Here is a 23,431-nt window from a genome sequence, read left to right on the forward strand (position 1 = left end):
CTTGGTCACTCAAGTCAACATCTTGATTGAGATGAGGAAGAATTTCCATAACTTTCCTTGACATCTGATCTGATTCAGTTCAATTCAGTGAGTACCAAGTGAATACTTGTGCTGACAGTAGGCTCGAGAAGTAAGAGGTATGGTCCCTGCTCTCAACACCTCACAAACGATAGGCATAGACATGAAATCCCTAACTGCTTAAGGTAGATGGTATAGAACATGACTGAACACCAAACTGAATAAGGCCAAAGTCAAGGAAAGGTTTCCTGGAGATGGGACTTGAGAAAGGCCCTAAAAAACGGTCACACTTGATAGGTAGTGAGGAGTAAGAAGAAGGTTTCAAGTGGGCAAGAAGGAGGAACAACCAAAGGAGAAACAGCAGAGGCGCCTTTCAGGGGCAGTAACATGGATTGGTTGGTATTTGAGAAGTCACACTGTCAGTCCTATCAAAGATAAAATTCAAAAGATATATCTGAATTGATGGGACCAAAAAAACCGATCATCAAGACTGGCAAATGTCTTCTGTCAAGACTGGTGAAGTCCCTGTTTCACTAACACTTGAGCAGTTTTGTTGTCAGTACAGAGGCTACAAGTGAAAGGCCCTCTGCGACATGGGAATTAACAAAGTCCTCTGAGAGCTGAGTTTACAATCACCTAAAGGACCAGAGTCGAGCGAGGCTTGGTCACTGTGAACAGGAAGAATGGCTCCCAAACAAGCAAGTCCTCATAGTCAGACCAATGTATCCTTGCGCTGGACATGAAAAACACTCAATTAGTCAAGGCAGCTGGCATGTTCAAGAAATAAGGAAAAGGAGTAACAAATATTGGCAGTGTCCCTTTTCAGCACTACTCAAATAGGAGAGTTTTGAACAGTGAACTTTGAATATTAATTACCTTCAGAAAAGGAACCTGGTTGGCGGGGACATGGATAAAATTAACTACCTGTGGAAGTAATCCAATGCAATAATCCCTAAATGACTGGCTGAGGGGTTTGGAAGAAGAACAAAAAGATCCCAATCAAGGCAACCCGGATACAGTTTTCAAGAGAATTTTATTCTATTAATATCCCTGAAGCTATAGCTTAGTAGGGTATTGAGGTCTGATGAGAAGAGAGGGGTCAGTTCTAGTCTACAAAAGAAAAGCTCAAAGAATGAGGTCCACCCAAGTCCTTACAGCACTGGCTGGAGAAGGTCCAGTGCAGGCGGGCGAGGATTTCTGCCACCTGCAGCTGTGTCCCTAGTGGAGCGAGATCTGGCCATCACAGCCAGCAAAGGCAAGCCATTAGTCCTCAACAAGCTTTTTGTATAAGAGATTTTTTAAATGTTCTGCTTAGGATTGTTTCCCCTCAGGAGGGAAGGAAAGGAAAGCAAAGCAAAGCAAATGTCAGTGTCTGTGTGTGTTACTTTAAAAAAACAGAATACTGTTTAAGATTACCTCAACTTTGAAAAGGAGAAGTAAAGGTCATACTGAGTAGGTTTAGGTTTAGAACTCAGTTTGTCTAAAACTTATAATACCAGATAATTTTGAATGAGAATATGAACTGGCCATAAAAATGTTGTGCCTAATAGTCTTAGTTAAATGGCTTCTCCCTGAATAGTAATAAAACAGTTGAGGCAATGTGATTGCCTCACCCTCAGAGGGTCTCAGGAGTAATGAACCAAAGAGAAATAAGCCTCTGACTCTGATTTTAATGGGGGCAGGTGGGTGGGGGAGGGAGGGAGGGAGGGAGGGAGAGAGGGAGAGAGGGAGAGAGAGAGAGAGAGAGAGAGAGAGAGAGAAAATGTGTGTGTGTGTGTGTGTGTGTGTGTGTGTGTGTGTGAAGGGCAGGCACCTATGAGAAGTGGCCCTATTCTGATGGGACAGAATCTGGGCCTCACTAACAAAGCTCTGAGCTGGTCCAGGTGGCTTATTATAACCATCCTGATGTCTTTTTTTAAAAATAAATTTATTTATTTATTTATTATTTTGGGCTGCGTTGGGTCTTTGCTGCTGCGCGTGGGCTTTCACTAGTTGTGGCGAGCGGGGGCTACTCTTTGTTGCTGTGTGAGGGCTTCTCATTGCGGTGGCTTCTCTTGTTGCGGAGCACGGGCTCTAGGCACTCAGGCTTCAGTAGTTGTGGCACACAGGCTCAGCAGTTGTGGCACATGGGCTTAGTTGTTCTGCGGCATGTGGGATCTTCCCGGGCCAGGGATCGAACCCGTGTCCCCTGCATTGGTAGGCGGATTCTTAACCACTGCGCCACCAGGGAAGTCCCCATCCTGATGTCTTGATTCAACTAAAATCCTTTTGGAGGGCTATAAATCCATTATCCACCTCAATTTAGAGATAAGAAGTGGTAAGAAATTTTGTTTTTTGGCTGCGCCTCATGTCATGCACGATCTTAGTTCCCAGACCAGGGATCGAACCCGTGCCCCTTACAGTGGGAGCACAGAGTCCTAACCACTGGACCACCAGGCAATTCCCAATGGTAAGAAATTTAATATACTAATTTTATTGACAGGGTAGTTATTAGAAATATTAAAAGACATACAACAGCAGCATTCAAGGACAATCATAGGACATCAAATATTGAAGTTTAAAAGAGAGGAAGAAACTACAGTTTTTGAGGTAATCAAGGGAGGGAGATAAACAGTCAGCACTCACAAGTGGGTGCTTTGTGCTCCTTGTGTCGGGTACATCATGGATTGATGGTGGGCAGAGCTGAAGATAAGGGAAGCAACTTCATGAGCCTGGACTCAGAATAATCTGAAAACATACATGAAGACTAACTGTCCAGTGGAATTGTGAATTATGTTTTAGTTTTTTGGTTTGTTTGTTCATTAATTCATTATTCATATTTTTAAAAAATTTTCTGCTCTCATAAGGCAGCAGAGAAGACAGACAGGTAATCACAACCAATCTATACTGGGAAAAAAATGGTTTTGAGGACTTATTATGTGTCAGACACTGTGTTAGGTGCAGGGAGATACAGAGCTGAAAAAAAGATGGTTCCTGTTTAGACAAGTGAGAAAGAAAAGGAAATATGGATACAGCAGAATGAAGTAAGTGCTATAATACAGAAATGGACAAAATACTGTGGGAGAATAGAGGAGGGGGAAGTAGATAAACTCTGGGGAATCGGAAAAGGCTTAATAGAGGTACTATTTCAGTTAGGTTTAATAAAAAGTACTTTGTTGGGTGTGTACTGTACACAAGCATTAGTTATCATGAATTTAAACTCATCTAAAAATGAAAATAATAAACTTTCAGGGTTTTCTGGAAAAATTTATTACCAAGTAATATGCAAAACAGCCAACCTCATCTCTTCTCTAATCCCTCTCACCCCAAGACCTTCAATACCCACCCACAATCTGGGGTAGGGATCAGGAACAAAGTGATGATCAGGGGTGGGGTGGGAGACAGCAGAGGAGCAAGGCCTATAAAACCACATAAAACCAGGAATCTCGAGTTTCCCACATGTACTCATCCAAGCTCAGGCATTCTAAACAAAGTTCACTGATGAGACCTTATATGATGAATAAGCTGCACTTGAAAATTCTCTGACTTCACCTTTAAGGTTTCAATTATTGTACCCATTAATTTTTTAAATAATAGCTTTACTGAACTGTATGGTATCACTTATATGTGGAATCTAAAAAATACAACAAACTAGTGAATATAACAAAAAAAGAAGCAGACTCACAGATACAGAGAACAAACTAGTGGTTACCAAGGTGCGGGGGGGCCACATAGGGGTCGCGGGGTGGCAGGCACAAACTACTGGGTGTAAGATGGGTCCAAGGATGTACTGTCCAACGTGGGGAATATAGCCAATATTTTGTAATAATTGTAAATGGAAAGTAACTTTTAAAATTGTATAAATTTTTTTGAAGTTAAAATAAAATAAACAGACTCTTGGGAGAGCCGGGGCGCGGAAGACTGAGTGAGGCATTGAGGGGAACCCTAGAAACAGATGGAGGCAGAGGATGGAGGTTCAGAAGAGGGAGAGGAGGAGACAGAGGGAGACTGCAGGAGTTAAGCCCTGAGGAGGGCTAGGTTCCAGCTTGCTTGGAAGAAGACCCAGGAGGACCACTGGTGAGCTCACAGCGCACCCAAGGACTGTCAGAAATGAAGGGGCTGCTGCATGGTGACCCCACGGACCTCACCGAAACCCAGGACAGATGACAAGGGTCACTGTCACGCCTGACACTTATTTCCCTGTTTGCTTCCTGACGAGTCTGTGACAACTTGAGGATAGTGAGTAGCTATTCTATTTAAAATGTTCATTAAACTGAATTCACTAAATTTTTTCCCTTTTCTCCCTCAAAATGTAGAATGTCACATGGTATTTTTTAAAAAAGCTTTATTGACCCATAATTCACATACTCTACAATTTACCCATTTCAAGTATAAAACTCAATGGTTTTTAGTGTATTCAGAGTCGTACACACTCATTTATTTTTAATACATAGTTTTGACTGCTTAATAATATAAACGATTCTGGACGCAGTCTTCGCGGAGAGTCGCCGCTGTTTCCTGCTTCAACAGTGCTTGGACGGAACCTGGCACTCGTCCCTGCTCCGGCCGGCCGCTCCGAGCCAGCCCGCGCCACCACCTCACAGCACCCTCCAACCGCCCCAAGGTCCCCGCCGCCGCCTCTCTTCGGCCGCCCGCCAGGAAGACCGCGTGCCCCTCGCAGGTGCGCCAGCACTACCACTAGGGCTCGGAGGCCGCCATCAGCCTCCAGATCGACCTGGAGCTCTACGCCTCCTATGTCCACCTGTCCATGTCATACTATTTTGACCGTGACGATGTGGCTTTGAAGAACTCTGCCAAATACTTTCTTCACCAGTCTCGTGAGGAGAGGGAACATGCTGAGAAACTGATGAAGCTGCAGAACCAACGGGGTGGTGGAATCTTCCTTCAGGATATCAAGAAACCAGACCGTGATGACTGGGAGAACGGGCTGAATGCAATGGAATGTGCACTACACTTGGAAAAAAGTGTGAATCTGTCACTACTGGAACTGCACAAACTGGCCACTGACAAAAATAACCCCCATTTGTGTGACTTCATTGAGACTCATTACCTGAATGAGGAGGTGAAATCCATTAAAGAATTGGGTGACCAGGTAACCAACTTGTGCAAGATGGGGGCCCCCGAATCTGGCATGGCAGAGTATCTCTTTGACAAGCACACCCTGGGAAACAGTGATAATGAGAGCTAAGCCTTAGGCTGGCTTCCTGTAGCCATGGGGATGACTTCCCTGGTCATCAAGGCAGTGCATGCATGTGTGGGTTACCTTTACCTTTTCTGTAAGTTGTACCAAAACATCTACAAGTTCTTTCCTTAGTACCATTCCTTCAAATAAAGTAATTTGGTACCCCCCCCCAAATAATAATAATATAAACTATTCTGTTTTTCATTTGAAAATCTAGAGTAGCGGTTCTCAACCCATTAAAGTTCCAAAAAATCTTTGGACCTTTTAATGCCCTAGCCTACTGAATTAAAGTCTATGGAGGAAGCAGAAACTAACACACCATTGTAAAGCAATTATACTCCAATAAAGATGTTAAAAAAAAAAGATAAAATACAATCTATGGAGGTAGACCTTAGGTATCGATATTATTAAAAAGCTCTCCAGGCTATTTCACTGTGCAGTTGGGATTGAGAACTACTGACCTAGAGCATTAACACCTGTTTTGGGGGTACAATTCTAGATGATTATGGTGACCTTATTTAATTGGGTAAATATAAGACACTGGGATTGGGAAAAGAGGGCCAATCCTTGGGCCCCAGCACAACCCATTATTTTCAGCCCTAGACTTCCCAGGAAATCCTCAAACTAAAATTCTAATATTTTTTCCAGCTTCTCAGTAATATTATATTATAAAATTCTTTATAATGACGGTTTTGGTGTATGGGACTAATCAATGGTTCATTAGGCAAAAAAATAAAAATTGTTTTTCAGGTTATACAAGTATGATACAATTTTAATAATTCAAACAACATAAAAGTAGCCTGCAATTGCACTTGGTGTTAGGGATGGAGTAAAAGCCGGGGGTGTCTTTGGCACAAATTACTCAGGAATAAAAGGCAATGCCCACTTCAACAGCTAAGATAAGGGTGTACATCTCTACCCAGTTCCTCCTCTCTCCCCTCTGTCCCTCTTCCAGGCTAAGACCAATCCCGCCACCTGTGTTTTGGATCCCATCCACTGTGATCCCAGATCCCAGAAACTGCCCAAGGTTGATTATTCCTTCTTCCTTTTGCATTTTCAACACCTCCCTCTAAGTCAGATCCCTTCCATTAACTTTTTTAGATGTTCAGGTCTCTCTCATTATTATAAGAAATGCCACTACTCAACTCTTTACCTTCCTCTTTCTACCACTCCCATCCCCTCCTCTTCACAGCAAAACGTCTTACAAGAGCTGTCTACACTCAGTTTATCCATGGTTCACCTTCCATTCAACCCTCAGCCCTCTGCAAGCTGCCAGTGCCATCACACCCCTAAGCGTCTCTCTCCAAGGGCGCCAATTATTTCCATGTACCTAAATCTGACCCACGTCTTTAGCTCTTGCCTTGATACTTGTAGGACTCATTGTTGGCTGTCTACCCAGATTTTATTTCTCCATTATTCCTTTACAGCCAAACTCCAATTTTATTCAGGTTTCTAGTCTCTCCTAATGTGTTTCAGGGAAGGACGACCTCAACTTCAAGGGAAGATAGCCTCTGGGCCAGTCAGAGCACAGCTTTCTCCTGGTGACTGCATTGGTCCAGGGTGTGCATATGAACCTATGACTGGGAAGAGAAGGCCCCCCCCCCCTTTACGCTTGCTTTCTCTCTTCTATCTAAAATACATTTCTTAAATGTTTAATCTAATTTTAGCGGGCATTTTCTCTTAATTCCAGCCTAAACCATCCAACTGATACATTTAACCCTACTTGCTATTCCTCTCCTTGAAATCCTCTTCCTTAGGCTTCCGTGACACTTACTGTCCTCACCTGCCCTGGTTTTCCTTCTACTGCTCTGGCTACTACTTCACAATCTGCTAAGTGGCAGGGACATTGGCTTTTTCAGACCATGGGGATATTGTTGAGTGTAATTACGTATATTAAAGATTTAAGTAGTTCCCTACTTAAGTACTTTAAGTAGTTCCCTAATAGTAAAAAATTTAATAAAGCTAAGAGGAAAAAAAGGCTCATTAACTAATAATAAATAATAATAAATCTCATTGTTACACCAAGATGAATACTGGTAAATACAATCTATGTTTTCTACTTTGTGTCTTTTAAAATGAGAGACTGCTGGTGATTACCAATGTATCATGAAGAACAAAGACTCTAATGTTAGGACTTTCCTTGTGGTCCAGTGGTTAAGAATCCGCCTTCCAATGAATGGGACACAGGTTCGATCCCTGGTTGGGGAACTAAGATCCCACATGCCGCGGGGCAACTAAGCCCCGGCGCCACAACTACTGAGTCCACGCACTCCAGAGCCTGCGTGCCACGCTGCAACGAAAGATCCTGCGTGCTGCAACTAAGACCTGATGCAGCCAAAAATTAATTAATTAATTAATTTTTAAAAAAGGACTCTAATGTCAAAGTAAGTCTATGCTGCAAGTCCTGTTTCTGCTGCTCAGGGGCCAGTTACTTGGTAGGAGGGCTCTGGGGGCTCCAATGTTTCCAGTAAGACCCTTTAGCGGCTGCAGAGCTGTGTCACCCTGGGCTCCTCTGGGCCTTCCAGAACAACCCAGAAGAGACTGGGTTTTGCAGGGTGGGCTTTGAGTGGGCTGCCCAGGATGCTCTCAAAGAAAGGTTGAGGTAGCATTCTCTGTTACTGCATGGAAAAGCCAGCCCATCAAGTATAATCAGTGGGCTAATCACACTAAAGAGTTAAAAAAGAAGAACATGACGCTGTGCTCCTTTCTTATAGCTATTTGGTCAAAGGCATGAAGCAGGCCTTATTTGTTTCTACTTCTCTCATCACAAAGCATAGCACTTTGTAAACAATTAAACACTAAGCATTTGTTGATTTAATGAATTAAGAGAAACTGATAATGTATATGTCCTCCAGGAGTTTAATCTGCCCATAAGAATAAGTCATTTAGAGGAGGAAACGCAGGGGCTTAAGACACTGCATTTTGAAACGATCCCAGTTCAAGTTCCAGCCACACTAACCCAAATTCCTTTATCTTGAAAATGGAGGTAATAAAACTTGCCTTACAGAGTTGTGTGTTAGGGTTACATGACACATGTGTTTCATTTATGACTTATAACAACCCCAACATGTACTTATTATTCTTTTTGTTTCTGTCTTTCCTACTTCAAAGGAAGGGGCTACACCTACCTTATTTATTTTAGTATAGTCAGTAAAAGCAGAGTATATACTCAATCAATATTTGTTGAGTAGAGGAACAAAAAGGATTTCAAGAGAATTTCTATGAAATTGAGAACAACATGGTTAAAGCAAACTTTTTTCATATATGCTAACACTCTAAATACTTTAAAAATGCCCATTTTTCTTCTTCTCTTGCACATTCTCTGCATATTTTTTAATGCAACTCCTACCTATATCTTCTACTTCTTATTCTTCATATCACCAAGCTACAGAAATATAAAGTATCTTCATGAAGTTCAAGTATGATTTAAAAACTTTAACAGCTTGGGTAATTGTTATGATGAAATTAAGCTTTTAAAAGCATACTTATTAAAGTTCAAACAACTACACACACTAAAGTGTATGTATTTTCATATTTTCAATTCCTGTGACAAATGGAAAATGGTTTTATGTACCTGAGCGTGTTAACTGCATTCTCTGCCTAGTCATCTTAAAGTTATATTTGCTAGAAGGAAAAAGTCCTTGTGTACCAGAAGGATTACTGATCAATTCTACTCTAAGTATAATCTAATAAAGGCTTAAAACTAAATGCACATTATAAAGATAATGTATGGCATTCACTAGTCAAACCTTACAAGTAGTTATTGAAATTCTTCTAAATGCGTAAACTATAACCAAACACATAAGAGACAAAAAAAAGCTCAACTGATTTCTTTTTGTCAACTTCCTGACTTTCTTTAGACCATAAACACCTGAATATGTAGTACGATGTGCCTCAAATATAGTTTTAAATAAACCTTTCTGAATCTCCCAATAGTTTAACAGAAGGTGATAACATGCATCTGAAGGACATGCTGGCTTATGCATGTATGTGCACATACATGTATGTGTACACTAAGCATATACATCACGTTAAGACATAACAGACTAAGTGCCTACACGCATGAGTACATGCATGCACGCATGTACGCGCACACACACACAAACACATTTTAAAGAAATTCTGGTTCTCATCAAAGCAGTTTACTTTCAGCCAGTTTAATATTTCTGGCACAGCTCTAAATGCAGAGTAAGTGATTCATAAGTACATCAATTGATCTGAATTGTGGAAATGAAAGTATTACCAAGGTAATATTAAGATAGAGCTGTGAATGAGAACAAAAAAGTTCAAAGTTACCAAAAATTATGTTCTTTTGTCCGTTTAAAAATATAAGGAACCAGGTGGTCCTTATTCTCCCTCTCCTCAAGCCATCTGTATTTAAACAACTGTGAGCCAAGGACTGAATAGATTTTGGTTTCCTGTAATATGAAGTTTAGCTGCCAGACACCAAAGAAACAACACGAAACTAAAAAGTGTTAAAAAGCCACGTTGCACTCTTTGTTTTGGGAAGCATATCTCTCAGGATCCTTGAAGAAGATTATGGTGACCCCATATGCCAGTGATAAGTGTGCTGGCCTGACCCCTGGGACTCCACACAGGAACACAGAGCATCCAGACTTTCCAACTGAGGATTTCCCCGTCCCAGAAAGCACATTCTGAGGCCAAGACAAAAACCAGAGCCCCACAGTCCTTAATGTGGTGACCAACCACTCCATAGAGAAAATGGGTAGGAGACAGACAAGTGAGAAAGACACTGCTGATGTGGTGGCTTTGGTCAAAATCCAAGGTGGGATCTAGGCATTGGTGTCATTGCTTGAATCATCATTGTGGTTGTGAGGAAAATATAGAGTAGGTACTAAATAGTTGAAGAATTGTGCTACTTTGACAACATTGAAAAAGCTGTCCTTGTGCCAGTGTTAGAAGATGACCCATGGAAATGCTGCCCAGGCGGTTCTAAAGCCATGGAGATCCCTAACTTTCCAAAAGCAATGGAAAGGAATATAAATCACAAGACATTCTGCTCTCAAAACATTTTCTCTTTTTGTATAGATTTTGTAAAACTAGGTTTATAAAATAAAATACATAGAAAACAGGAGCAAAACTAAGTAAACCAACTTGCAATCAAGATATTCAAAGTAACTAAAACCATATTAGGGGGGCTTCCCTGGTGGCGCAGTGGTTGAGAATCTGCCTGCCAATGCAGGGGACATGGGTTCGAGCCCTGGTCTGGGAAGATCCCACATGCTGCGGAGCAACTAGGCCCGTGAGCCACAATTTACTGAGCCTGCGCGTCTGGAGCTTGTGCTCCGCAACAAGAGAGGCCATGACAGTGAGAGGCCCGCGCACCGCGATGAAGAGTGGCCCCCACTTGCCGCAACTAGAGAAAGCCCTAGCACAGAAACGAAGACCCAACACAGCCATAAATAAATAAATAAATAAACCCAAAAGTTAAAAAAAAAAAAAAAGTAAATGCTATTTAAAAAAAAAAAAACCATATTAGAAACTGTAACTGTGTCTTCATTTTGACTACTCTCTGTTCTTGTTAAAATGAAAAGCAATCTGGAAATATCTATACATAACCATATACACAAATATACATGTATGAAACCATACTTCCAAATTCATATAGACAAGCCACAAGAGGGCGCTTCAACAATGGAAAGAGACCATGAGGCTTACTTCCTTTAGATGCTTATTTCAGTACCTACTGGGCAACACATTTTCAAACTTTGGAAAAGAGACTCCTATTCCAAATTCTCTTTATTTTTCTACAGCTATAAGCTTTGCCAGATGCTCATATTTTTAAGGGTGTCTATCCATGTTCCAAATCTTCTTAACCAGAGGGTCAATGCACCTAGTATTTAGTAAATGAGTCCTTACACTATAAAGATTTAAATAATGAACAGTAAAACTACCATGTTGTACAGAGAGTGTTGTAAATGTGTTCAGAGCCACATAAAAAGCTCATGAAAACTTTGCTACTGAAACAGAGAAACCCAGTTTCTTTCCATCGTGATCACTTTAAGGTGCCTTATTTCAGAACATTTTTAAGTCTGGCATACAGGATAATGGTTTTTACTTTAAAATAAAGTATAACAGTTCCATTTAATTACTATTAGAAATGAAATGCTAGGATCTGTACCTAGAGAGACTTCCTTGATCAGCTCAGCAGCAGCATGGCAACCCTGAACAAGTATCCGGGTCCAGGTCGATAGATCCCGATGCGTCTCCACCCGGAAGAGATGCATCTCAATGCCCTGCCGAGAGCCTGTCCTGGTAGCAAACGTAAGGTCAGATCCAAGTGAGGGTGATCGACATCCGGAGCCAGAATGAACCAACCTAGAACCACAAACAAAGATCAAAATTAATGCACTGTCAGAGGAAAATGTCAGCAATTTATGCTGATTAATAAGCAGAAAATTATAAAAGCCATCAGCAGTTTTTAGATAAGTATATTTCAAAACAAGATTATAGTCTTTGAAGTAGATACCATTCTGTTTTCCCATAAAATGACCCCTGGTGTCACAGGCAGAACACTAGGCTGGATGGCCCAAGGCCCCAGTTTCCCATTAGCTTTTTTTATGCTCCCAAGAGGCCACCCGTATCAAAAGAAGATTCAATTTTGATTAAGAAATAGGCCCCCACACATGCGTATCCTCCCCCATTATCAGTATCACCAGCATGGCACTTTTTTACCAAGGATAAACCTATACCAACACATCATAATCACTCAAAGTCCAGAGTCTAATTTAGGGTTCACTCTTGGTGTTGTGTATTCTATAGGTTTTGACAAATATATAAAGACATATAGCCATCACTATAATATACAGAGAATTTTCATTGCTCTGAAAATCCTCGGTGCACTGCCTATTCATCGTCCCTCTCCCTACAACCACTCATCTTTTTATTATCTCCATAGTCGTGTTTTTTCCAAAATGTCACAGTATAAAGCCTTGTCAGATTGGCTTCATTCACTTAGTAATATGCATTCAAGGTTCCTCCATGTCTTTTCAGGCTTGATAGCTCATTTTTTTTTAGCGCTGAATTGTCTGGGTCTACCACAGTTTATCTATCCATTCACCTACTGAAGGATGCCTTGGTTGCTTCCAAGTTTTGGCAATTAAGAATAAAGCTGAGTATACCAGAAACTAACACATTGCAAATCAACTATACATCAATTAAAAAAAAAAGAATAAAGTGGCTATAAACATCTTTGCATAGGTTTTTTTTTTTAATATAATTTTTCAACTCCTTTGGGTAAACCAAGGAGTGGAATTTCTGGGTTGTATGGTAAGAAAATGTTTGTAAGAAACCACCAAACTCTGTCAAAGTGGCTGTACCATTTTGCATTCCCACCAGCATTGTATGAGAGTTCCTGTTGCTCCATATCCTCGCCAGTGTTTGGTGTTGTCAGTGTACCGGATACTGGCTATTCTAATAAGTGTGTAGTGGTATCTCGTTGTTTTAATTTGCATTTCCCTGATGATATATTACGTGAAACATATTTTCATATTCTTATTTGCGATCTGTATATTTTCTTTGGTGGGGCGTCTATTCATGTTGTCCTTGGCCCATTTTTTAATGAAGTTGTTTGTTTTCTTTTTTTTTTTTCTTTGGCCTGTGCCCCATGGCTTGCAGGATCTTATTTCCCCGACCAGGGATCGAACCCATGCTCCCTGCAGTGGAAACATGGAGTCCTAACCACTGGACGGCCAGGGAATTCCCAAGTTGTTTGTTTTCTTACTGTTGAGCTTCAATAGCTCTTTGTATTATTTTGGATAACATTTATCTGATGTGTCTTTTGCGAATATTTTTTTCTAGTCTGTGCCTTCTCTTCTAATTCTTTGACACTGTCTTTCACAGAACAGAAATTTTTAGTTTTAATGAAGTCCAGCTTATTAATTATTTCTTTCATAAATCATGTCTTTGGTGTTGTATCTAAAAAAGCCATTACAATACCCAAGGTCATCTAGGTTTTCTCCTGTTACCATCTAGGAGTTTTATAGTTTTGCAATTTACACTTAGGTCTATGATCCATTTTGAGTTAATTCTGGTGAAGGGCAAAATTTTTTTACATGTGGATATCTAGTTGTTCTAGCACAATTCGTTGAAAAAGACTATATTTGTTCCATTGTAGTGCCTTTGCTCCTTTGTCAAAGATTAGCTGATGATATTTACAGGGGTCTATTTCTGAGCTCTCTATTCTGTTTCACTGATCTATATATTTGTCTGTTCTTTCATTAACACTACACTGTCTCGATTACTGCAGCTTTATAGTAAGTCTTGAAGGTGGGTAACATCAGTCCTCCAACTTTGTTCTTCAATTTTGTGTTGGCTATTCTGGGTCTTTTGCCTCTCCATATAAACTCTAGAATCAGTTTGTCAATATCCATAAAATAACTTGCTAAAATTCTGACTGGGATTGCATTGAATCTATAGATCAATTTGGGAAAAACTGACGTCTTGAAAATATTGTCTTCCTATTCATGAACATGGAATATCTATTTATTTAGTTCTTCTTTGATTTTGTTCATCAGAGTTTTGGAGTTTTCCTCATATAGATCTTGAACATATTTTGTTAGATTTATATTTAAGTATTTCATTTTGGGGGGTGCTAATGTAAATGGCATTGTGTTTTTAATTTCAAATTCCACTTGTTCATTGTTAGTATATAGGAAAGCAATTGACTTTTGTCCACTGACCTTGTATCCTGCAACCATGCCATAAGAGCTTATTAGTTCCAGGAGTTTTTTGCCAATTCTTTTCAATTTTCTATATAGATGATCATGTCTTCTGAGAACAAAGATAGTTTTATGTCTTCCTTTTCAATCTGTATACCTTTTACTTCCTTTTCTTGCCTTACTGCATTAGCAAGGACTTCCAGTATGATGTTGAAAGGAGTGGCAAAAGGGGAACATCCTTGCCTTGGGCCTGATCTTAGTGGAAAAGCTTTGTGTTTCTCATCATTAAGTATGATGTTAGCTGTAGATTTTTTGTAGGTAGTCATTATCAAGTTGAGGATGTTCTCATTTATTCTTAGTTTACTGAAAGTTTTAATCATGAATGGGTGTTGCATTTTGTCAAATGCTTTTCCTGTATCTCCTGATATGATACGATTTTTCTTCTTCAGCTTGTTGACGTGATGGATTACACAAATTCATTTTCTTTTCTTTTCTTTTTTTTGTGGTGGGGTGGTCACGCCATGCAGCATGTGGGATCTTAGTTCCCTGACCAGGGATCAAACCCGTGCCCCCTGCAGTGGAAGTGTGGAGTCTTAACCACTGGACCGCCAGGGAAGTCCCTACGCAAATTGATTTTCAAACGTTGAACCAGCCTTGCATATCTAAAATAAATTCCACTTGGTTGTGATGTATAATTCTTTTTATACTTTTTTGGATTAGATTTGATAGTATTGTTTTGAGGATTTTTACATCTATGTTCATGAGAGATATTGGTCTGTATTTTTCTTATAATGTCTCTGTCTGGTTTTGGTATTAGCATAATGCTAGTCTCATAGAATGAGTTAGGAAGTATTCCCTCTGCTTCAATCCTTTGAAAGAGACTGTAGGGAATTTCTTCCTTAAATGTTTGGTAGAATTCACCAGTGAACTCATCTGGGTCTGGTGCTTTCTGTTTTGGAAGACCTTACACTCTTCCCAAAAATTAACTCAAAATAGATCTTAGAGCTAAACGTAAAATGTAATAGTAAAACATTACATTAAATGTAAAACTTCAAGAAGACTTTTTTTTTTATATAAATTTATTTTATTTTAGGCTGCGTTGGGTCTTTGTTGCTGCGCATGGGCTTTCTCTGGTTGCGGCGAGCGGGGGCTACTCTTCGTTGCGGTACGCGGGCTTCTCATTGCGGTGGCTTCTCTTGTTGTGGAGCACAGCTCTAGGCATGCGGGCTTCAGTAGTTGTGGCACGCAGGTTCAGTAGTTGTGGCTCACGAGCTCTAGAACACAGGCTCAGTAGTTGTGGCACACGAGCTTAGTTGCTCCGCAGCATGTGGGATCTTCCCGGGCCAGGGCTCGAACCCGTGCCCCCTGCCTTGGCAGGCAGATTCTTAACTGTTGCGCCACCAGGGAAGCCCAAGAAGACATTTTAACAGAAAATCTAAGTAATCTAAAAAGATACAACACCAAAAGCATGATCCATAAAGGAAAAAAATGATTAAGTTGGACTTCATTAATTAAAAACATTTGCTCTTTGAAAAACACTGTTAAGAGAATGAAAAGACAAGCCACAAAGTAGAAGAAAATTTATGAAAACATATACCTGGTAAAGGACTGTATCCAAAATACACAAAGAACTTTTTTTTTTAAGAGATCACTTTTTTTAAAAATTAATTAATTAATTAATTTTATTTTTGGCTGCATTGGGTCTTCGTTGCTGTGTGCGTGGGCTTTCTCTAGTTGTGGTGAACAGGGGCCACTCTTTGTTGCAGTGCGTGGGCTTCTCATTGTGAAGGCTTCTCTTATTGCGGAGCACAGGCTCTATGCATGCGGGCTTCAGTAGTTGTGGCAAAAGGGCTCAGTAGTCGGGGGTCGTGGGCTCTAGAGCGCAGGCTTAGTAGTTGTGGCATACGCGCTTACTTGCTCCGCAGCATGTGGGATCTTCCTGGACCAGGGATTGAAACCGTGTCCCCTGCACTGGCAGGCAGATTCTTCACCACTGCACCACCACAGAAATCCCCACAAAGAACTCTTAAAACTCTACTTGCCTATTCAATATTCATTCTCTCATTCTTCCTAAAAAAATAGAAAGCTGCCTTTATCCCGAATGACAACATGCACAGATAAAAGAGTATTTCCCAAACTTCTTTGAAGAAAGAGATGTCCAATGAATTGCAAGCTGTTAATGGGTAGGATTACCAGAAAAGCCCCACAACTGGAGAACAAGGCAGCAGCTATGTGCCCCTTCTGTTCTTTTCCTCTTCTTCCTCCTGCCTACAATTTGGATATGATGGCTAAAGCTTCCAGTAACCATCTTGAGCCATGAAGCAACCTTGAAGGGTAGAAACCTCTTGCTAAGGACGGCTGATTTCTTTTACATAAGAAAGAAATAAACATCTATTTTATTATTTTATGTTACTTTTGCTACAGAGTGTGCTTCTTAGTTATCATAAATATGCAAATGATGTGTTAAATAGGCAGTCAGAATATAAGTCTGTGATTCTGTCTGGAGATATAAATTTGGGAGTTGTCAGTGTATAAGAGATATTTCAAGCTATGGTAACAGATACAATCACCAGAGGGACAGGGTAGTTGATAGAGAAGAGATCTGAGCCCTGAAATAAGCCAATGTATAGAAATCCAAGGGAATTCCCTGGCGGTCCAGTGGTTAAGACTCTGCGTTTCCAATGCAGGGGGCCCGAGGTTCAATTTCTGGTCAGGGAACTAAGATCCCTTTTTTTTTCTTTTTGGCATGCTGCGGGCCAAAAAAAAAAGAAAAGAAGAAAAGAAATCTGGAAGATAAGGAGAGATCAACAAAGGGGGATAAGAAAGTGTGGACAGGGAGTTTAGTGGAGAACTGACAGAACCAGGAGAAACCACTAAAAAAGTACAAAAAAAGGAGCTGCAAAAAATTTTTTTCAAATACTTTCAGTAATTATACTGTTGGTGATAATGTTGTAGTAGTAATAATAGTAGTACTATTCTGATATGTAATGTGGGATAAAGCAAATGAGCAATTATGGGATGTTCTAATGTGATCATCTCTGGTGTCCTTAAGATCTGCAATTCTGGATATGGGAAAAAGGAAAACCAGATGTAAGACAGAAGACGTTAAGTGATTACACTGTAGTCTCAAACTTGAAATGGAGTATCAGTGTGAACTCACTATGTATTTTATGTTTAAAATATATATATATATGTATATATATACACTTACACATACTTCCTACCTCTGTGCATCAACAAAGGCCTATAAACAATAACTAATCCAATAGCAACAAATGTAGTTAGTGCCCAAATTGAACCCCCATCCCCTCAAAAAAAAAAGAAAGTGAGGCTTCTTGGAAAATGTCAGATCTAGAGCAGAAAATACACAAGTTAAGTCCAGAGTATTCTATCATAATGGGTAATATGGCAATTCTCAAACACTTTTATATAAAAGTCCTGTCAAAAAGGCTGAGAAGTCCACCTGAAGAGCTACCACTGGCTAAAGATAGGACCATTTTTGAGCATCAACAAGGACAAACTACAATGGATATTAAACTTATAATTTCACAATGATTTTTTTAAAAAATTGACTGGTTCCTCCAAAAGTTAAATGTTACCGTATGATCCAACAATCCCACTCCTAGGTATATACCCAGGAGAAATGAAAACATATATTAGCATAAAAATTTGTTCACAAAAGTTCATAGCAGTATTATTCATAATAGCCAAAAAGTGGAAATAGTCCAAATGTCCATCAACTGATAAGTGGATAAACAAAATGTGGTACATCCATACAATGGAATATTATTCAGCCATAAAAAGGAAACTTTGGAACTACTTGGTTACAACTCTTGACTCCCATTCACTTAAAATATGATACTACTCTACTACATTAAAAAAAAAATGATGCACCATCTTTTTACTTTAAAAAGTGAGTTCTAGGGACTTCCCTGGTTGCACAGTGGATAAGACTCTGCACTCCCAATGCAGGGGGCCTGGATTCAATCCCTGATCAGGGAACTAGATCCCACATGCATGCCGCAACTAAGAGTTCGCATGCCATAACTAAGGAGCCCTCGTGCCGCAACTAAGGAGCTGGTGAGCTGTAACTAAGGAGCCTGCCTGCTGCAACTAAGGAGCCCGCCTGCCACAACTAAGACCCAGTGCAACCAAATAAATAAATAATTTTTTTTTTTTTTAAAGTGAGGTCTAGGAACCCCCTGGCGATCCAGTGGTTAGGACTCAGCACTTTCACTGCTGTGGCCTGGGTTCAATCCCTGGTTGGGGAACTAAGATCCCACAGACTGCACAGTGTGGACAAAAAAAAAAAAAAAAAGAGTTCCAACTCATTTGGCGGGGGGATAAGTAATAACGCCCCTTGAAATACTTTTAGATGTAACAAAATGAGAGCTTGAGCTAAGCATTTTGGGAAGAACATTCAAATCAAGTATGGGACAGCAATGAAACAAAGTAGAGAAGAGAAAAAACATTGGGAAACATAAGCAAGAAAGACCCTTAGAGTTTCTATCATATGTCATACATATTCTGCCCCATGAGATGTTCATGAGAACAGGGTTTCAAGGTCAAAGATAAGAAATGTGACATTCATGAACTAAAAACCATTTTCAGATAAAAGGAAAAGAACAGAGCTTCATGTGCCGCTCCCCATTGCTTGCATTACCACCTTAACCATCCCCGCCCCGCCCTCCCCCGCCCAGTCCACGGAAAAATGTCTTCCACAAAACCAGTCCCTGGTGCCAAAAAGGTTGGGGACCACTGGTTTAAAACATATTTTAAAAATCCCTTCAACTAACAGTGAAAAACTTGCAACAAATAAAATCTTAATCCCAGATGGCTTTGCTAATGAATTCTACCAAATATTTAAAGAAGAATCAATGCCAATTCTTTATAAAGTCTTCCAAAAAAACAGAAGAGGCAGGAATACCTCCCAACTCTTTCTATGAGGCCAGTAATATCCTAACACCCAATCCAAAGACGTCTCAAGAAAAGAAAACTACAGACCAATATCATTTATAAATATAAGACACGAAAATCCTCATCAAATTATTAGCAAATTGAATCCAGCATGACCAAATAAGATTTATCTCAGAAGTGCAAGGTTGTTTTAATGTCCAAAAATCAATATGTAATTGATTTATAAATTAATTTGATTTAAAAAATTATTTTTAAATTGACTGATTTATAAATTGATAAGTAAAACCATATAAATAGAGTAAAGGACAGAACCCACATGATCACTGTAATAGACATGGAAAAAACATTTTAACAAAGCCAAAACCTTTCCATGATGAAAATACTCAACAAACATGGAATAAAAGGGAACTTCCTCACCTGGATACAGTGTATCTATAAAAAAAACCCCAGAGCTAACATCATACTTAATGGTAAAAGATTGAATGTTTTCCCCCTAAGAACAGGAACAAGACAAGGATGCCTGCTTACGCTACTTCTATTAAAAATTGTACTGTGGACTTCCCTGGTGGTGCAGTGGTTAAGAATTTGCCTGCCAATGCAGGGAAACATGTTCGAGCCCTGGTCCAGGAAGATCCCACATGCCATGGAGCAACTAAGCCTGTGTGCCACAACTACTGAGCCTGCGCTCTAGAGCCCGCGAGCCACAACTACTGAAGCCCGTGCGCCTCGAGTCTGCTCGGCAGTAAGAGAAGCCACTGCAATGAGAAGCACGCACATTGCAACAGAGAGTAGCTCCCACTTGCCACAACTAGAGAAAGCCCACGAGCAGCAACTAAGACCCAACGCAGCCAAAAATAAATTGAAAATAAAAATTGTACTGGAGGGAATTCTGTGGCGGTCCAGTGGTTAGGACTCAGCACTTTCACTGCTGTGGCCTGGGTTCAATCCCTGGTCAGGGAACTAAGATCCTGCAAACTGCACAGCACGGTCAAAAAGATACATACATACATACATATATACATACATACATACATACATACATACATACATACATAAATAAATATTGTACTGGAGAGTCTGGCCAGAGCAATTAGGCAAGAAAATGAAGTAAAAGGCGCCTAGAATGGAAAGGAAGTGGTAAAAACTATCTCTTGTTTGCAGATGACATGATCTTGTACATAGAAAGTCCTAAGGAATCTACTAAAAACCTATTAGAATAATAAACAAGCTGAGCAAGATTGTAGGATATAAGATCAAGATATAAAAATCAATGTATTGATGGAATACACTAGCAATGAACAATTCAAAAAGAAAAATAAGAAAACAATTCATTTACAATAGCATTAAAATTTAATACTACTTAAGAATAAATTTAACGAAAGAAGTATAAAACTTGTACTCTGAAAACTACAAAACATTGCTGAAAGAAATAAAAGAAAACCTAAATAAATAAAAAGATATCCTGTATCATGGATTGGAAGACAATATTTTTAAGATGGCAATACTCCCTAGATTGATCTACAGATTCAATGCAATGCCTATCAGAATTTCGTCTTTTGTTTGTTTGTTTGTTTGCAGAAATTGACAAACTGACCATAAAATCCATAGGTAAATGCCAGAGATTCTGAATTGTCAAAATAATCTTGAAAAAGAACAAAGTTGGAGGACTCACACTTCTGATTTCAAAACTTACCACTAAACTATAAAATTGAGAGTCAAGAAATAAACTCTCACATTTATGATCAACTGATTTTTGACAAGGATGTCAAGGGACTTCAATGGAGAAAGAAGTCTTTTCAATAAATGGTACTGTGATAATTGGATTTTCACATGCAAAAGAATAAAGTTTGACCACTACTTCACACCATATAAAAAAACTGACTTCATTTGGATAAAAGAATGAAATGTAGAGCTAAAACTATAAAACTTTTAGAAGAGAACACAGGATTAAGTCTTTGTGACATTGGATTAGGGAAAGCCTTCTTAGATATAACACAAAAAATGCAAGCGATATAAGGCTGATAAATTGGACTTCATCAAAATTAAAAACTTCTGTGCTTCAGATGACACTATCAAGAAAGTGAAAAGAGGGACTACCCTGGTGGCGCAGTGGTTAAGAATCCTCCTGCCAGTGCAGGGGACATGGGTTTGAGCCCTGGTCCGGGAAGATCCCACATGCTGTGGAGCAACTAAGCCCAAGCTCCACAACTGCTGAGCCTGTGCTCTAGAGCCCGTGAGCCACAACTACTGAGCCTACGTGCCAAAACTACTGAGTCCACGTGCCACAACTACTGAAGCCTGCTCGCCTAGAGCCCATGCTCCGTTACAAGAGAAGCCACCACAATGAGAAGCCCGTGCACCACTCACCACAACTAGAGAAAGCCCACACACAGCAACGAAGACCCAACACAGCCAAAAAAACAAAAAAATCATATGTTCACACAAAAAGTTGTACCTGAGTGTTATAGCAGCATTATGCATAACAGTCTAGTCAAAAAAGTGGAAATAACTCAAATGGCCATCAACTGATGAATGTGCTATATCCATACAACGGAATATCATTAAGCCTTGAAAAGGAATGAAGTTGTGGCACGTGCTCCAACGTGGATAAACCTTGAAAACATTACACAAAGTGAAAGAAGTCAGACATAAAGGGCTATATAACATGATTCCACATATATGCAATGTTCAGAACAGGCCAAATCTATAGAGCCAGAAAGTAGATTTGTGGTTGCTTGGGCCTGGGGGAGGGGAAAATGAAGAGTGACTATGAACGGGTGGGTAAGGAGTTTCTTTTTGGGGTGATAAAAGTGTCCTAATATTGATTGTGTAACTCTGTGAACATATTAAAAACCATTAAACTTTATACTTTAAATGGGTGAACTGTATGGTATGTGACATATCACAATAAAGCTGCTAAAAAAGTAACAGTGAAGTATACATATGGAAAAAAAGAAGAGAAAGCAGTTCTCTTTAAAGTCATTAAACTATTCAACACTTTGTTTCATGACAACCATTTAATATAGTTTAATTTATTCACTTCTTCCAAAAATATTTTCCCTATTTTTAACAAGTTCAAAGTAGATCAGTATAACAGAACAAACACACTACCTCACTATAAGGAATCACTCAGCAGATAATGTTTTCCACATAGGATTTTTAAAAACTTGGGTGAGAAATGTATACCAAAGAGAAACAAATAAAATGGTTTGTTCTTAGCTTCACTGTAGGCTGTATACCTGTAATATTTTTCTACAAATTTGCTGGTTCCTTCCTGTACTCCTCTAGCAGTAACCTGAGCAAGATGACATCTAAGAGTAAATGGATGCGCCTTCACGTTTCCTTTCGTTGCCAGGGTGTCACTACTGGTTCAGATAAAAGACAAGCGTGTGTCTCTCAAGGAAAAGGCAGTTTCTTCTGATCTACCAACTGGTTTAGCCAAGTTAATTACTATAGTTCTCAGCCCTGGCTCTACACTAGAATCACCTGGTGCAGAGCTTTTAAATATTACTGATGTCTGGCTCCCATCCTCAAACATTCAGATTTAACTGGTCTAGGGTGGGGCCCAGTCAACCTTATTTTACTAAAAGTTCTTCAGATGATTCAAATGTGTAGCCACAGTTGAGAAGCACAAAACTAATGGTTTGCCAACTTTTTGGTCCAAGGACCCTTCAACACTCTTAAAAACTGAGGGGGCTTCCCTGGTGGTGCAGTGGTTAGGAATCCGCCTGCCGATGCAGGAGACACGGGTTCAAGCCCTGGTCTGGGAAGATCCCACATGCTGCAGTGCAACTAAGCCCATGCACCACAACTACTGAGCTTGTGCGCTAGAGCCCGCGAGCCACAATTGCGGAGCCCGTGTGCCACAACTACTGAAGCCCACGCACCTAGAGCCCGTGCTCCCAACAAGGGAAGCCACCACAATGAGAAGCCCACGCTCCACAATGAAGAGTAGCCGCTGCTCGCCGCAACTGGAGAAAGCCTGCGCTTAGCAACAAAGACCCAACGCAGCCAAAAATAAAAATAAATGAAATAAAATAAATTTATTAAAAAAAAAAGTGTTTAAAAACTACTGAGTACTCCAAGACACTTTTCTTCATATGGATTATATGTACTGATATTTACTATAATGAGAAATTAAAACTGAGAAATTTTAAAAATATTAATTTAAAAATAAAAAATAACAAACTGGTTAGATAATATAAATAACTTATTTTTATTAAAATAATATTTTCCAAAACAACAACAAAACATTAATGTGAAGAGTAGCATTGTCTTAAATTTTTTGCAAATCTCTTTAATATCCAGCTTAATAAAAGAGAGCTGAATTCTTTTTTTTTTTTAATTTATTTATTTATTTATGGCTGTGTTGGGTCTTTGTTTCTGTGCGAGGGCTTTCTCCAGTTGCGGCGAGCAGGGGCCACTCTTCGTCGCGGTGTGTGGGCCTCTCACTATCGCGGCCTCTCTTGTTGCGGAGCACACGCTCCAGACGCGCAGGCTCAGTAATTGTGGCTCACGGGCCCAGTTGCTTCGCGGCATGTGGGATCTTCCCAGACCAGGGCTTGAACCCGTGTGCCCTGCATTGGCAGGCAGATTCTCAACCACTGTGCCACCAGGGAAGCCCGAGAGCTGA

The 23,431-nt window shown here is 39.9% G+C and overlaps 1 protein-coding gene across 6 annotated transcripts in view; it reads right to left on the minus strand.

The window, feature by feature from the left end:
* The window catches only part of SNTB2 (syntrophin beta 2), a 100,595-nt gene that overhangs the window by 8,788 nt on the left and 68,376 nt on the right, over positions 1 to 23,431 (minus strand). For 4 of the 6 annotated variants that reach the window (XR_014238007.1, XR_014238008.1, XR_014238009.1 and 1 more), the window contains exon 5: positions 11,343 to 11,539. Coding sequence is in view for 3 of the 6 variants with exons in the window: in XM_082369895.1 (XP_082226021.1) it covers positions 11,343 to 11,539 (197 nt within the window). In the remaining 3 variants the exon portion in view is untranslated. Of the gene's footprint in view, positions 1 to 1,782; positions 4,967 to 11,342; positions 11,540 to 23,431 lie in introns of those variants that run through there. The other 2 variants (XM_082369896.1, XM_082369897.1) reach the window with 2 other exon arrangements.

The sequence above is a fragment of the Balaenoptera borealis genome (genome assembly GCF_965194805.1).
Source record: "Balaenoptera borealis genome assembly, chromosome: 19".
Taxonomy (NCBI): Eukaryota; Metazoa; Chordata; class Mammalia; order Artiodactyla; family Balaenopteridae; genus Balaenoptera; species Balaenoptera borealis.